This window comes from Eurypyga helias, unplaced genomic scaffold, assembly GCF_000690775.1.
Source record: "Eurypyga helias isolate BGI_N326 unplaced genomic scaffold, ASM69077v1 scaffold5164, whole genome shotgun sequence".
In the NCBI taxonomy this organism is placed as follows: Eukaryota; Metazoa; Chordata; class Aves; order Eurypygiformes; family Eurypygidae; genus Eurypyga; species Eurypyga helias.
Window position 1 is genome coordinate 38,820 of NW_010248109.1, and position 16,537 is coordinate 55,356.

At 42.9% G+C, this 16,537-nt stretch overlaps 1 protein-coding gene across 1 annotated transcript in view; it reads left to right on the forward strand.

The window, feature by feature from the left end:
• COL22A1 (collagen, type XXII, alpha 1) overlaps nt 1-15,893 on the forward strand; it is a gene marked incomplete at its 5' end in the record, with an annotated part of 52,637 nt that extends 36,744 nt beyond the window's left edge. Inside the window, 12 exons of the mRNA XM_010150945.1 lie at nt 71-115; nt 1,398-1,451; nt 3,018-3,071; nt 5,054-5,107; nt 7,628-7,699; nt 9,481-9,516; nt 9,791-9,835; nt 10,142-10,321; nt 12,425-12,491; nt 13,913-14,095; nt 14,442-14,519; nt 15,470-15,893. Of these exons, the coding sequence (XP_010149247.1) occupies nt 71-115; nt 1,398-1,451; nt 3,018-3,071; nt 5,054-5,107; nt 7,628-7,699; nt 9,481-9,516; nt 9,791-9,835; nt 10,142-10,321; nt 12,425-12,491; nt 13,913-14,095; nt 14,442-14,519; nt 15,470-15,657 (1,056 nt within the window). The remainder of the gene's footprint in view (nt 1-70; nt 116-1,397; nt 1,452-3,017; nt 3,072-5,053; nt 5,108-7,627; nt 7,700-9,480; nt 9,517-9,790; nt 9,836-10,141; nt 10,322-12,424; nt 12,492-13,912; nt 14,096-14,441; nt 14,520-15,469) is intronic.
• Nucleotides 15,894-16,537: the final 644 nt, after the last annotated feature.

A 16,537-nucleotide genomic window follows, 5' to 3' on the forward strand; every position in this document is an offset into this window, starting at 1 on the left:
AGTATAGAGTTTTCTTAGCATTTCATGCATCAGAGTAATGGGTGATTGTTGCTTTCATTCTCTTTTGTAGGGTTTCAAAGGACAGAGAGGAGATACAGGTCCCCCAGGCCCACGGGTAAGTAACACATACAAGAGGATCCTTTGGAGAAAGACTGTATGAATTGAAGTTGACCTTTCTGAGGCAATAGATAAAAATGATGACAGCCCTGTTTTCAATTCCATGGGCCACACACATAGTATAAAATCACAGCAGCTGAATTCGTTCCCTCTGCTGAAGTTCTGCTTCCAGATAAGGTGAAGCAGGTGGTAGAGCTGAGTCCTCTGATGTTCCCTTTGAGACAGCCCTTTGTGAGAAAGTTTGAAGGATGTCTCCGTACCACATCCCTCTGGTAAAAATGCTGATGTGCAAGGTGAAGACTACTACACTTTGTTTGACAAGTATTAGCTCTCCTTCAGAAAGCCCAAAAGTGCAAAGTAAGTTGAGGGACAAAATTTACAGAAATGAGAATAGAAATGTCTCTAGTGCTTTGACTTAGTTACCTCTGGATCATAAAGTCCAAAACTCATGTCCTGTATGAAAAATTGGTCTCCTCTCTGTTTTGAGCACTACAGTACAAAAAGCTCCTGGATGTAGAAAATATAATACAAAACTGAGTGTCCCTCTGCCTAATTCTGGCTTTTTACAGGGAAATTTTTTGCAGCCTTCCAGTACCTGAAGGGGCCTACAAGGAAGCTGAGGGGGTACTTTTTACAAGGGCCTGTAGGAAAAGGACAAGGGGTAACGGGTTTAAATTGAAAGTGGGGAGATTTAGATTAGATATCAGGAAGAAATTCTTCATGGAGAGGGTGGTGAAGCACTGGAACAGGTTGCTCAGGGAAGCTGTGGATGCCCCATCCCTGGAAGTGTTCAAGGCCAGGCTGGATGAGGCTTTGGGGAACCCGGGCCTGGCTAGTGGAATGCCTGCCTATGGCAGGGAGGTTGGAACTAGATGATCTTTAAGGTCCCTTCCAACCCAAACCATCCTATGGTTCTATGAAATAAAATGCTCTGCTTGCAGGAGCTTAGCTGAAAAATCCAGTGCTGGAGTTCCTCATCTCTTCCTCTTTACAGTAGTTTTTGTATCATTAATAGGTCGGTGGTTTTCACTGACTGCACTCAAAGTAGCAAATATGCTTCTGGAAAGTAATGCATTGCCTTGTGCATCAGTTACAGAAGATGCTTCTGAGTTATTTTTGTGAACTGTGTGTCATGTATGATGTACGAGGCTCTTGTTGGCTTTAAAAAGTTTTCACTGAGCTTAGCCCAATATTGCAGAAACTCCATACCACTTACAGTGGTGTTACTGGTCTGTCTTTGACCTTGAGCTGATATTTCTTTCCTTTTTGCTGAATTGCAGGGGGAGCCAGGTGCGACAGGTCCAGCTGGACGTGAGGGGCCACCAGGGAAGGATGTAAGTGTACCATTTTAAGCAGAAACTAATTTCCTGCTGCCTGACAAATGAAGATTTTCATTCACAGTGACCCTGTCCTAAAACAGCTGCAGAAACTGCAATAAAGAGTGAATTACTGCAGCAGTGGATGGGGAATGATTTGTGCAAAGATCATTAGGGTAACAAAGAATTTGAGGGCCTTTGTCACTGCTTAGCTGCTGACACTTAAAATGAGTATCTTTGGGAAAGCAGAGAAAACTGCATTGTTTGAATCCCAGGATGTGCTGCGTAGCCACGGACCTGATTTCTGTCACCCCTCTCTGAGCGGTGCTTCGTTCTGCAGGTCCCACTGGGCCAGGTTTTGTCACGCTTCCTCTGCAAAATTTGTACCTTACTGAGTGTGTAGCTCCGCTGAAGTCTATGAAATACCTATGGAATAAGATGATGCTGCTCAGAGGAAAGAAAGATGGTACAAACAGATCCTTTGACATTATTAGTGTCAAATGCAGTCACGTAACAAAGTCCTGGGAGAGTGCAGCTGGCGTGGGATCCTGCAGCAGCTGCTAAGCAATGTACCGAGTGGCTGATGTGCCACTGCCACAGGACTTGGGGAAGTGGTTTCTCATTTGCATCCCCTTGTATCACTGGAAAACTGTTGTGCTGTAAGTGGTACTAGACAAAGTAAAATGGAAGACAGACCTAAGGGAAGCCCTCAGAGAAGATAGAAGCAGGTCTTAAGCCTCCCTCAAGAAAGACCAAAGTAGTAAATTCTTGAGAAATACTAGAGCATCTCTGTTCCTGAGTGTGCTGGTTTTGGCTAAAATAGAGTTAATTTTCTTCATAGTAGCTAGTATGAGGCTATGTTTCAGATTTGTGTTGAGAAGAATGTCAATAACACTGATGTTTTAGTTGTTGCTAAGCAATGTTTACATTAAGCCAAGGACTTTTTCTGTTTCTCATACTGCCTCTGTTCTCTCAGATTCTTGTAGAGAAGCTAGGAGGAGATGTAGCCAGAAAGCTGACCCAAACTAACCAAAGGGATATTTCATGACATAAGGTGTCATGCTCACTATATAAGCTGAGGGGAGTTGGCTGGGGGGTGATTGCTACTCAGGGATGAGCTACTGATCACTGGGTGGTGAGCAATTGTTGCATTGTTCACCACTTGGTTTTGTATATTCCTTTGCCTGTATTGTCCGATTAAACTATTTTTATCTCAACCCACTAGTTCATTGTTCCAGAATCTCTCCCCCATCCCAAGGGGGGGGAGGGGGTGGGGTGAGCTAGCGACTGTGTGCTGCTTAGTTGTTGGCTGGGGCTAAACCACGACACTGAGAAATCCAGCTTAAAGATTATCTGATAATCATGGTTTCTGCCTGTAATCAGACTGCATTTAGTGGTAGATATTTAAAATCGAAAAGGTTGGTCTTCCTCATACATACCTGGAAGAGGATAGGGATGGTTCTTTAACGCTGTTTCCACCTAATGTGTGAACTGTGTAATTTGGTAGGAACAGTTTTAAATGCTTGTTTGCTTGCCTCCGTGGCAGATCTTCCTCACACACCATAATACGTTTCTTCATTTCAGGGTGATACTGGCCCCATAGGACCTCAGGGCCCTCGAGGACTCAGAGGGCAGCCGGTGAGTTTTCTCTCCTGACAAAGCCATTTCTGGAGGTACCCTGTGTATAGTGGGAATGTCCTGCGGACCAGAAGTCTGTTGTGGAAGAAGAGTCTTAAGCAAGATTCAGATGATGTTTGATTAAAACACTTTGCCTACTGTGAGAACGACAAATCAGCATGATGCTGCTAGAAACTGATGAAGGCTCATAATAGTGCGATGGAGTGATGGTTGCTGACTTGGTGGGAAGAGTAGTTTAGTGGAATATGCCAGGACTGCAGTGTCAGAAGGGCTCATATTCCACTCCTGCCTCTGCCATCTCACTCGCTTCTCACATGTCCTCAGGTTTCAAAGACAGACACTAATTGCGGGTGCCCAGTTTGAGATATGTGGGGTCTAGTTGTGATACTATTCATTTTTGTCATGTTCTCTGTAATTTTTTCTGAAAAAAACCCCCGTAATTTTAAGAAAAGGTTTGTTTAATTGAACACCTGTAGAGTTTTATTACGACGTCAGTGGAGAAATGGCCATTTAGTTGACATTTCAGAAAGTGCCATTTGGGATGGCTGAGAAATTACTTTTATTAATTTCATGGGGTTTCCAATCTTCTCTTAAAAATCAACCTTTTCCAAATTTGAATGCAGGTCTCTGTTGCTGAACCTAGGCACATCTTTAATAAGTTGCAGTGAATGATTTCTTTTCCTTTTCAGAAGACTTGCTAGTGAATCAGATTCTACAACATGTTCCATAATCAGGGCAAAATGCTGATTCAGCCAGCAATGCCACAGACTGGAGCAGCAGGTCCCTCTGTGCTGGGAGGGTTGGGGTTTAAAAATTAGGCTGCAGGAACATATGGAGAGCTCCTTGTGTCTACCTTGTAATTTATCTCATTATTCCTGTACTGCTGGCATCATTCACTAACATGTCATGCCCCCGCACAACATTAGCAATGAATAAGAAGATTTGAGGGGACAGAACTTATCATAACTCCAGGCCATATTCTTCTTTGGAGAAGGGCAACTTAGAGTTTTGTATGTTGGAGGGAAAAGTATCAGTTTCTCTTGTTCTTCCTCTGCTTTTTTTCTTCTCTAAAAAGGAATGTGAGATATGATTTTGAATATTGCCAGTAAAATGGTTGGTCTTTATGATCAACTCCAATGCAGGGGAAAACATCTCTGCATGGTGAGTCAAGGGGAGAGAGAAGCAGGGTGTAGAATTTCATCTCACCAAACTTTTAACAGTGTAGATGGTCATCTCAGCTGCTTTGATAAGGAATGGTGAGAAATTGGTCCTTTTAAAGGATAATTTGGCTCATTCTTGAGTTGTCTGGTGTCAGGCAAGTATGAAATGCCTCAAGGCTTTAGAATAAGTGTTTCTCTCCCTTCCCCAAAAGGGAATCCAAGAAGATTAAAAAATAGATGCTTGGTCTCTGGACCGTGTTTCGGTTAATGGCCCTGAGAAGAGGATGGTAGGCAGTAATTTGCAGGACATAGTCACTAAAGAGATGAAGTTTTCTAAAAGACTAAGATGTGGGAGGATCTGGAGATATCTATCGGCTAGTGCAGAGCTCTTTAACATTGATCAGTGAGTTACCAAGAGGTGTTTCAAGGTGCATCCCCCCTTCATGGATGAAAGGGGCTTCTCTGAACACTGGTGACTTGGAGTAGCCACAGTAGGTGGCTCCATGTGTCCAGGAAGATGCTGTATATGATAGGGATAAGGGTGAAGAAAAGAAGGAGGAAAAGGAGTGCTGTTTTGGTCCTCCTCAGACTAGGGGATTTTGGGTACACATCTTTCAAGTTTTGGCTTGAGATGGGATCTGCCATGCAATCAGGGATGAAGAACTTGTAGCGTCAAGTGCAGTGGAAGTAAGAGATCCTTACCCTGCAGTCTGCCAAGAGAGTGGGTTGGACAATGCTAAAGAAATCCCTTCTTTGGTAGCAGTAGGTGGACAATTTAATTGTAGTATACACTATTCATTAACCTTTTTCCTTTTGACACAGGGCAAGAATGGATCACCTGGATCTGCAGGAGAACCTGGCCCAGCAGGTAACCCAGTAAGTACCATGAAGGGAAACTCATGCAGCAAGCAGTTGGGTCAAGGAGAGGTGACTGAAGTGTAGATGGAGTGGATTATATGTAGCTGCTTACCATCCCTGGAGCTGCCATGTCCGAAGATCGGTAATCTGAAAATCACTGTCTGGCCACAACACTGGAGAGGGTTTGGCTACGTTTCTGGAATTGAGCTTTTAGCTGGGTCATCATTTTTTCCCATCAAAAGTTAAGTGTTCACAGAAAAAGGAAATGATTGACTATGTAGTATGGAAAAAAGATTGGCATGCCTCATCTTTGCCGGTAGATTTAATTTTGCCAAGCAGAGACTGTGCAGCCAGCAGAGAATTGTCACAAAGAAGGAGAGGACCTCAGGGAGTTGGCAGACTGCCACCGAGGAATAGCAGCAGCAGAAAAATTCTCTCCAGGCACTTGGGGAAAGAGCAAACAGTGGGCAGTAAACCAAGATCACGAAGCAGAATGAAATCCCCTTGGGGCCATCCTGTGCAGAAGAACAGCATGGTAATGAAGAGCTGTAAGGAGGACAGTGAGGAGTTGTGGGGTTTGTTGTTGTTGGTTTTTTTTTTTCTCTCTGTTCTGCTTCTGCAAATTGTTCAGGGCTCAGCAAATCCATGCAGATGTACCTTTGTGTCCAGTAGCACCTATTACAATGCACGACTCTTCCCTCTTTGTCCAGCTAGACATTATAGCTTGCTGGGCTCTTCGATTTAGATAGAAACAAAGGCATAGCAAGAGAATCTGAAAAACTGCAGCAGAACTGCACTCTGTAACCCCTGCAGTGCTATAAAGCAACCTCAGCCTTGCCACAGTCGTGTGCCCTGAGCACATGTTGCTGCAGGTATGTCTCCTCCTAAGTAGTCTCAGTGAAGGAAGTAGCACCTTTTTTCTTCATGGGGAGGTGAAAACTCACAGATTACAGGTTGGGTAGGCGTGTTGCAGTCTTTCAGCCTTTCTGCAGCCAAGACTTAGTGCTGCTGCTTTTTTCCACTTGACATAAATTCTTCTTACCTTCCTGGGACCACTGCCACTGCTTCTTACTCCATGTACCTGCTGTTGCCTTTTCAACCTTCATTTCTTCTCATTACACCTACCCCTGCTCCCAGTTCCTGTTATTGCTTTTTGGCTCTCTGTGTCTTCACCAGGCCACTGTGGCTTTGGGATGCTCTGTGAGTGCCAAAAAGGGGTTATTTTTTAATCACCATCATGTTATCACATTACCTGGACCGTCAGCTAGTGTCCCAGGCACTCACCAGGTAGCTTCCTGCACAAACACAGAACTACAGCTGTCTCTGCTCCAGAGGATTTAGAGTCCAAAAATAACGTAAGAGATTGAAAAAGGATAAAGTCAGTCGGTTGAGAACAGGGAAACAATGAGGCAGTGTTGGTCAGCAGAACATACTGTCATTTCATCAGTATCCTTCTCTGTCATTAAAATGAATCCTCTCCCTTTCATAAAGGTTATTATGGGAAGTATTTCCTTGTGCTATACACAAGTCCATTTATATTCAGCCTTGTCTGGAAACGTGCTAATTTCCTTCACAATGTGGTGTGACAAGCCAATAGATTACATTTCTATTTTGAAAAAAAAGAGAAGCAAGAAAGGTTATCGTGGCAATAAGGGTCACCTTCACCATCGCTGACTTGTAATCACAAGGTAAAACCTCTCAGGACCCTTCTCCTTTTGCATCTGCTGTTTGACAGTGCCCATTGCACTTCACAGTGCTCGTGCTCAAGCCTGCGCACAGCAATGCAGCCCAGCTCCTGAATCTCCAGGGCTGACTGCTTACCCAAAAGCCATGTGCTTTGTGCCTGTCAGGTTCGTTGGTGCTCATGTTACACAAGATGAGCTTAAAATGAAGACAGGTTTTAGTCTAAGAAGGTAAAGGGATATGTTCTGGATTAGAAGGTAGGGGACAAAGTTGTGAAAGACGGGGTTAAAATAGGAGTGAAAAAAGAATCAGAAGTGTATGTGAAATGGCTCTGTATCGTGAACTGCCGTTTAAGCTGCCCTGATGTGTAAGAAAAAGGGATAGTTTGGCAGAATATCACAGAAGATAAGGAAAAGGCAGACATGTTTTAAATTGCACCTAGAAATAAAGGCAAAGGAGCAACTCAGTAGCTGTCTGTTGACTGTATTCTCAGGTTTGAGCAGCGTGGCCATCTGCACTGTTTCCCTGTTGTTGCACATCACTGTGTTTCCACTCTGCAACACCACCTTATAAGCCATGCAGCGCCAGAATAGCCACTGAACAGACCTCCTGTCACTTCCATAATTGTCACTTCCTTTTCATCTTTCCACAGGGGCCCCACATAGCTTATAAATAATGCAAACATGGTGTTTGCAATCTGCTTTTCTAAATGACTTTGTTCTTCCTTTCCTTGTCAGTTCTGGGAGTCCTGCTGCTAAAGTGAAATTTCCCAGTCCAATGTATCTGTAAATGCATGCTCTGGGAAGGATATTTTGGAGAAGGGGCTACTAGTGTCTGTCTCATTTCTGTCCTAAGGGTCCTAAAGGAAATAAAGGAGAAAGTGGCAGCCCAGGACTCCCTGGCTTCATAGGACCCCGAGGACCCCCTGTAAGTATGCATGGGAATGGATTAGACCCACTCATTGCCTGCTTTTAAATGTTAGACTGATGAAGGTGGGACATCATAGTCATCTTTAACTGTGTAAAAAACAGAGTGAGGAAATCTGACAGATCCAGAAACCAAACTCTTTACATCTAAAGGAAACTGGACTGCAAAAATAGTATTTTTCTTATGGATGAACATCCATAATCTCATTTATTGAACTGGTACCTGTCAGTCAGCCCTAATAATGTGTGCATGGATCAGATGGATCAGTAGTCTTCCTAATATGGGTATGGGGTGTGTAGGTTACTCAGGCTATATCTCTGCATGAATCCCAAAAGGAATAAATAGGGAAATTTTAAATGCTGATAATAATACAGGTATTTTGCCAGCAACAGAAGTATATCACAATTAAAGCATTCATATACACCCCAAAGTGGTCTAAAACAATACCTACACACATAAAAATATCATAGCCTTGAAATCAAATATTTTTAGCCCTTCTAAGCCAAGTAAAACATGTTACATTCCATTGGAAAGATGGAACAGATGAATGTTAGGTAAATACTTTTGTTTCTGGCTCTGCTGTGACTTAAAGTGAGATTTAAAAGGTTTTCATTTGAATTAGCAGAGCTGAATCTTTCACTGGATGATTCTTTATTTCTTCCTTATTTTTATGATTAGAAAGGGAGTTTTGTGATGAAGAAACACTTCTCTGGAAAATTAATTTAAAACAGCAATTAAAACGTGGTGGCCATTTAAAACTGAAATGGCCCTAAGGAATACTTGAGTGAGTCTGATGCTGCCTAATTTGGAGCTGACGTAATCACACATCTGTGATTAGTTACTTTGCTCATGCATACATGGATGTATGCTAGCACTGTCAAAGCTGTTATATTCCTTTCCAGGTTGTGGGAAAAACACCACCTGCTTGCACACATTATAGATACGATCACGTGTGTGGATTGTAACTGGAATATAAAGATGAATCTTACCATTGATTATATGGGAAACAGGGCAGAATTTTAGCAGTAACTTGTTTAATGTTTTCTTTGCTTTATCCATGCACTTCAGAACTGCAGTATTTATTTTTTTTAACTGAAATGCTAAAATGCAAAGACTGTATTGCCTGTTTATCACATTATAAATGTAGAGTATAGAGAAAAAATCCTAACAGCGTGCTTGTTTAAACTGACGCTATTTGATATTGGGAGGTTGACTAAACCTTCCAGCCCAAACCATTCTATGATATAATTCTGAAACACAAGCAAGCTTCTAGGCTCAAACTTGCTTTATCACTGGCTCTCTATCCATTATCTCAGCTGGTGTCATACAAAATGGTACCTCTTCTTACAAAATTTACTTCCTTTACATCTTTAGACTGTTAGGGCTGTAACATTAGCACTGCTTAAACTAAACCAGCCCAAGTGAAATGTACAAAGCGTTGTGAAACGTCTGTAAGAAAAATGAATAAAATGTGTTGAAAGCAGGAACACACTTTCAGTGAAACATCTGTCCTGATCTCGGCTGGTTCGGTAGAAATTACTTCCTTTTTTATTTACAAACACATACATGGTAGGCAGCTTTACTAAAAACTGCTTTCTAAATGGTAGGATGTGTCTTTCCAGGAATAACCTATAGTAGTAGGATAAGGATAAATTGTGCAAACCCACTGCTGTGTAGCAGAAAACTTGGACTCTTAACAGAAAGCAAGACTTGTGGTCGTTAGGTAAGGTCTTTCTTCCAACTTGCAGTGTGGTGCTAAATTTACTCTCTGTATCTCTCAGGGAGAACCCGGAGAGAAAGGTCCTCCCGGAAAAGAGGTAAGTTATATTCCCGGTTCTTATAAAGTAAGCCTGGTGTCTTGGGGGAAAAAAACCCCAAAAAAACATTCAAGGTTGCTGCATGCGTTTCTATAAACTGATTTTTTTATTGAATTGCTGATATTTGAGAGCAAACAGGGAGCTCTCAGGAACCTGTGAGACTGACAGGGAAAGAAATTTTTCCCAGGTCATAAGAATCATTGCAAAGGCATGCACTTTCTTATTTGCTGTTATTATGGATAGCTGTTTCATGCTCACCCTTATTTTGTTGCAGGGTGCACCAGGGAAACCAGGTGAAATTGGCTCCAAAGGAGAGAGGGTAGGTTGGAGAATATTATTACTTATTTCATTACATTGAAATAAAGAGAGCTATTTTGAGTTAAGGGTCGAGGAAAGGGTCATTCAAGAGAGAAGCATGGCCTGTAGAGATCTGCTGTGCTCCCCACCCTCCCAGCCCTCTATTTAATCATTCTCCGTCAGTAATAATTCGTGGGCCATTTGTAATGCACCAGATGTTGTAGTGAGTAACTCTGCCAGCTCAGCTGTTTCTGTTTCACTGTGCTTGGAAATCAGAAGTTTGCCTCTTATTTTGTGTTGGCATTTTTTTTTTTTTTTCTCCACTTAGGGGGAACCTGGCATCAAAGGCGAAAAAGGCCCTCCTGGAGAAAAGGGCCCTCCAGGTGATCCTGGGATACCTGGTCATAAAGGCCATCCAGGACTGATGGGTCCTCATGGCCCCCCAGGAGACACTGGGCAAGTTGGACCTCCCGGTCCCCCAGGACAGCCAGGATTTCCAGGACCAAGGGTAAGACTGCCATAGAAAGGCTTTCTACAGTCATTTTACTGCCGCAATGTGTGATCAGTAAAGTTCCTAAGATAACAGTAAGGCTGACAGAAGCCAAAGCAAGTGTGTGTTATAATGGGGAGGCAGTGTTTTTATCTCTTGATACATAAGAAAGAGAGCTATAGCATACGTCAGGGGTGTGTTGTGGGAGTGTTGGGTTGAATTTCAGGAGAGCTGAGCAGTCCGGACTTACAGCCAGGGCAGCCAGTCCTTAACACCTTGTAACCCCAAAAAGCCTAAATCAGGTCATGACTATGGCCCTGGCTCTGGAGTCTGAAGAAGCTTCTTTCTGTAAGGATCTTAATGCGTAGCATTTCATATGGAGGTTTTATGCCTTCGTCTGCTGCAGGTTGTTTTGAGAGACAGAATGCTGAGCCGTGGAAAGGTCACTGCTGTATTCCTGGAAATCCTGGAGTCAGCTCATCAGAATTCATTAAATCCTATTTTTGTTTAATATTCTCTTTTTTTTTTTTTTCCCTAACGGGAAACAATCTCACTGCTGAGAGTGCCGGCGGGTAATGTATGTAGAAGAATGAGAAAAACTACCAACACTAGTGAAGCCGCTATGCCCGTCCTGAGGATGAATTTGACATTACCTCAGAGCGGAATAAACAGTGAAATAATCTCTGATGTAAAAGCTGGATAAATTTTAGACAAAAAATTTCTGAGTGTGTCTCAGCAGCATAGAGATTATGGAGCGTTAAAGCTTGGAAAGATAATTTCTAAGCCTTCAAAGTACGTTCCACCATCATGTTTACTTACATCACAAATGGTTAGTAGCAATGACATATTTGTTTCTTTTGTCACCAATAAACATGTCTTTTTCACATGCAAAATTTGTGTTGAGAAGAAGGCAGCAAATGGACCAACTCTGTACTTGCTAGCAATGTTATTGATTAAAATTGAAATGTCTCTTAACTATTTAATAAAATCTACATTTCTTAATGAAGAATAACTTCTGATTCAGAAGACCTCACAAGGTTTTTGTAAACGCAGAGGACAGACTGTATCCTTGTATGTTTAAATATTGGTGTGAGGGAAAAGCAACACTTTCATGCAAATAGTTCATACATAAAAGAATTTAGTCTTTAGGTTGACCAGAAGTATTTTCAAAACTGGCAGGAATTCAAAGGGTAATTTTAGCAAAAAAATGAAGTGTATTTCAAGTGAAGCATCTCACTTTGATTTACAAGGAAAATATTTGGTCGTGGTTCAAAATGATGTTTTTTGAGATACAGCTACGTTTTTTCTTTTGACTTTATGCAAAGACAAGAATCTGGTTAACCTAAACCCCCTTATTTTTTATCTTCATGGAAAGCCACAGCCTAAAAATGCTTTCATCATTTTTTCAGTTGCATCATCCTGAGCTGTTGTTCACATAACTTTGAGTTTTGACAGCTATTACAGCTGTTCAACAGCAATGCCACACAGAAGAGTTGAGAGAGGAGATGAAAGATACTGTCCCTTGGAGGCTGGGTAGGAAACCAAAGCCAGGCAGCCACATCCCCTGTCTCCCTTCAGCAGCCTGAAATCAGGCAGAACATTATCCTCATTTGGAAGAATGGGTATCATATATGTAAACTAGCTTCTGTTTCCAGAGATAAGACGTGCTGGCAGGCGATGCATCCAGTATGAGTGTTTATAGCAAGTCTAGATACCCACCTTAACGGCCCTGGGGCATGCCTGCTTCCCTCTGCAGGGAAACATGCAGTGCTGAAAAAGGAGGTAGGCTTCCCACAATGGTCTAGTAGGGCAGAGGCTGTCTCCTGATTTGGTTTCTACTACTTTGCCTGCGAGTGTATAGGAGAGAGATTTTCTCTAGAAGACAGGGACAGAGTACTATGCCTTCTGTCCAGGCTCCCTGCTTACACGGTTGAGCCCATGGCTTGCCAGCAGGTTGGGAATTGTTTTGTGTCCCTTTACATTCTTCTTCCATGCAGGCCCTGCAGTCCTGTGTGTGCAGTGGGTGATGAAATGCAACCTACCAAACCCTTTGTGGAGGGATTGCACATCCCCTGGGTGTGATTACTATGTCTCACTACTCCTGTGATTATTACTCTCCAGGGGGAACCCCCATCTCTAGAGACTTTGAGAAGACTCATCCAAGAGGAGTTAGACAAGCAGCTAGATGGTAAGTTAACAGCTCTGGGAAGCCAGTAAATATATCTGAGAGTAGGAAGGAACTATGGATAGCTGTAGTGGTGTGGCATGCCACTTCCCATAGCTGTGGTACCCTAACCTCTACCGCTTACAGAAAGCAATGCAGTGACAAACCTGTATGGAAAGAGGAGTGTGTAAAATGAAATGTGCTTAGCAATCTTTACTGTCCCCCAGGCTTTGTGCTCCCAGCAATATTACAAGGGCTTTCTCCCTTCTTCAACCAAAGGCCATTGCCTGTGCTAATCACCTCGTGGTGTTTTGCTACCAAAAGAGCTTTGCTGCAGACTCATTCCTGCAGATGCCTGAGCTGAGATCACAGGACAAGAGAAGATACAAATTAAACCAGATACGAATCTGGGGTCCTGGAAGAAAAAGTAATCAGAGTGGGATGTAAACTTGCTTTTGAAGTTGGCAGCTGGAGGAGAAGTGTTCCTGATTTCTGGCTGTTACATTTAATACTCATCAGCATGAGAAGGGGGTGTGCAGTAGATGTGATCTGCTTCTTCTCTCAAAGTACGTGAATGGCAGATCACTACTGACCCCATCTACAATGAAATGTTGAGCTGTATTGCTGTTCTCGCACAGCTCTTGGAGTAGCTGAAATGTAGCTATGCTCATTTTCCTGAGGTTAAAGAACATGGTTCAGCGGAATGATTTATGTGAAGGATGTTATTTACACACTCTCAGACTTCAAATTCCATGCCGATCTAAAAGCATTCAAGATTTTAGATCAATGAAGAGAAGATAGAAAACCCTTTTTTCTCCATTCTGTAGGGTGTTTTTGTGATGCTGAGTATGTCTTAAGAGCTTGCTATGCTGCTCATGGTCTGATTCTGGAAGGCGCAAGCAATATGCCTGCATGGATACTGGAGAATATGCTGACACAGGGCGCTGCCTTAGTTACATTTTCTAACTTCACACCCAGAAATGAGGACATAAGCTTTAACTCCACATGTGTAACAGCCCAGAACAGGAAAAGTAAGCTTTCTCCCTACAGAGCAGCCATGTAATACCTCGCTCTGTGCAGCAAAGTAGAAATTGGCTCTTCTTTTTTGAGCAGCAGTTTGACAAACATCCACAGCAGCTTAGCTAAGGGAAAGGACATTTCAGATCTTTGGTGGACAAGGAGCAGAGAATGAGAGAGGTGTTTAGAATTAAGTAGGAAATTTAGGAGAGGTTTCTCACTAAGAAGTGAGATTTAAATAATCTAGAGAGGGTCAAGGAGACACTGCCATGGCTTATGAGAAAGGATTGCAAGGGGACAACAAATGGGTGGCCCTGAAAAGTTGATATTTGACAATACTTGGACTTTACTGGGCCACTGGTTCTGACTCTCCATGTCTTGGAGCACTGACCTTCTAGTTTAACAAATCCATTTCCCTCTCTTCACAGCAAAGTTAGCCTATCTCCTGGCTCAGATACAGCCTGCACAAGTAAAAGCATCCCATGGCAGACCAGGTCCTCCTGGTCCTCCTGGGAAGGAAGGACTCCCAGGAAGAGCTGGCCCTCCGGGAGAGCCTGGCCGGCCTGGCCAGCCTGGGTCTGAAGGGGCAGCTGGACCAATTGGTCCCAAAGGTGAGTGAAACTTGGTGTGTTTGCAAAGTCCAGTAAAGTAGTGTCCCCACCACATTTTGTCATCCACCTCTCCTCTTAGTAGCATCGAAGTGGTCCTTAAAATGCATGTGTTAGAAGTAGCCTCAGTCTGCTGAAAACCAGCAATTGCTCATGTGCTCCATGTCTGTCCAGGGTTGGAGTGGAGTGAGTTTTCATTCTCACTTAATGTCTCATCTCAGAGGATTGGCCACAATTAGGAACTATTTTTAGCAAATATATTGGCTTTAGTTTGGATGGAATATGTATGGTAGTATTCTTTAGTTCTGTAGATCATACCAGTTCATTATTTTTCTTTCCCTCTTTACAGGAGAAAGAGGATCAAAGGGTGAGAAAGGAGATACTGGCATTGGCCAACGAGGGGAGATAGGTCCTCCTGGAATTCCAGGTATGTTTGTTCAGAATGTCCCACAAAACACATAATTCACAACTGCTACAAGGACAGAGGTCTCTGCCATATTAGATAGATGATCAGGATAACATAAATATGGCATACACAGTTTCAGTAGAAATTGGCCCAAAGGGAAAAAATGTATCACTTGGCATCATATCTGACCACCTTTATTTCCTCAGCCTGATTGACAGGTATAATGATCGGTCTCAGTAACAACTAGGTGAACTGACCTTTGGGATGAATCTAAACTAAAGCTTTAATTACTAGATACACAGTGAAGTGCCTTATCTGCCCTTGCCAGAATCTTATTGTGACCAAGCTGAACCCAGAAACCCAGGTAGCTTCAGTTGTTGTAAAAGGTTATATCCAAAACCTGTGCCTCAGGCATACAGCTTGTGCTTTACATTTGCTGACAAAGGAGCAGCAAATATATTTTGTTTCTAATTTGAAATTAGGAGACATTGATCCATTTTGCCTACACCCTGCTTTGCTGGGTAAGAAAACTATGGGAAGCCTTCATAACTGCATTTGGCATACTGGCCCTGCATTGCCTTAAACCAACAATGGACCCACTACGCTTTGTATAAATGAGTTATCTCCTGAAGTTGGGTCTTGCCTCAAGCTTTCCCATCCTCACCTTCTCTCTGGGAGGACTATATGTCATTAGCTGGCTTGTGCAGCTGCACAACTTCAGTGACCTGGTGACAGAGGAAGAACAGCAATAACACAGTTCTGCAGCCCAAGGGTATCCTAGGGGGTGAGAAATTTTGCATTTATAAGACACATTTGCCACATCCTTGTAGTTATATTCCACCCAGACTCCAGTCTGTGGAAGCTGATGTTTGCCTCCAGGTTGGCAGCAAAGCCATCTCCTGTGATGTTGCATTGCTGAGTCCTGCACCTGGGAGTGCCGCTCACCAAGGGTGGTTTTGTTTTTCTTTTAGGCCTCCCAGGGGAGCCTGGCTATGCCAAAGATGGGATGCCAGGACCACCTGGCCCTCAAGGCGAAGCTGGGGTACCTGGTCTCATGGGCCCGCAGGGACCTCCGGGAGCCAATGGACAGTGTGACCCCACTCAGTGTGCTTACTATGCAAGCCTGGCTGCCAGACCCGCCAACGTCAAAGGGCCCTAGCACACAGGGAGTATCCCCAGACTTGTTTTTAAAACTTGAATTCATCACGCCAGCCGAGAGCTCTCAGATGTGTTCAGCTGTGTTTCTTTCATGGGAGGCCTTCTAAAGCCAACAAATGCTGCCGGTCGGTCAGATTATTTTTATGGATTATTATTATTATTATTATTATCTTTGATGTGATATGTCAATTTGTTTTCGTTTTCTCTAACATCAGGGCAAATTAAAACATTAAAAATAATGGTTTTTTCCTCTTTTGAAGAGCATATAATATCAATGCATTGTGTAGATGTTTATGCAAAACCATTCCGATGCCAAAATTTTTGTCTGTTATCTGGTTAATCCTTTCCAAAGCTTTACCCCTCAGCCTGGAAACTGAAATCTAATCCTGCATCCCAGGGCATTAACTTTGAGACAAAGGTTGATTGCAGGATTGTTGGTGCTATTTGCCATCCACATGGAGGGGAGGAAGGCAAAGCCACGCCAAAGCTGAAAAAGAGGTCTCCAGTATGTTCAACCCACACTGGACAGCCAGTGTGTTTCCCCGAAAATGCCTGTTAAATTTAATGTTTTTCTTCCCATAAGGGAATCTGTTTTCTATAGGAATTACTTTTTATGGGACCATGTGGTATCTCACAGTAAGACCTCAGGAGACCATGGAGATGATCTAAATCTTCTCACTGCTCCCTGTGCAAAACCTTCACTACTCAGAGGGTTTGTTCTACAAGATGGAGCTTGTCTTCCTTCCTTCAGGGAGGTTCCTCTGCAAAAATCTTTGATGCTGTCCTCAGCTCAGGGATGCTAAATCCCTACCACTCTTTCACCCAAAAATCAGCCAGAGCAGCACAGAAAATCCCGTTATTAAAAATTTTAGAAAGCCAAG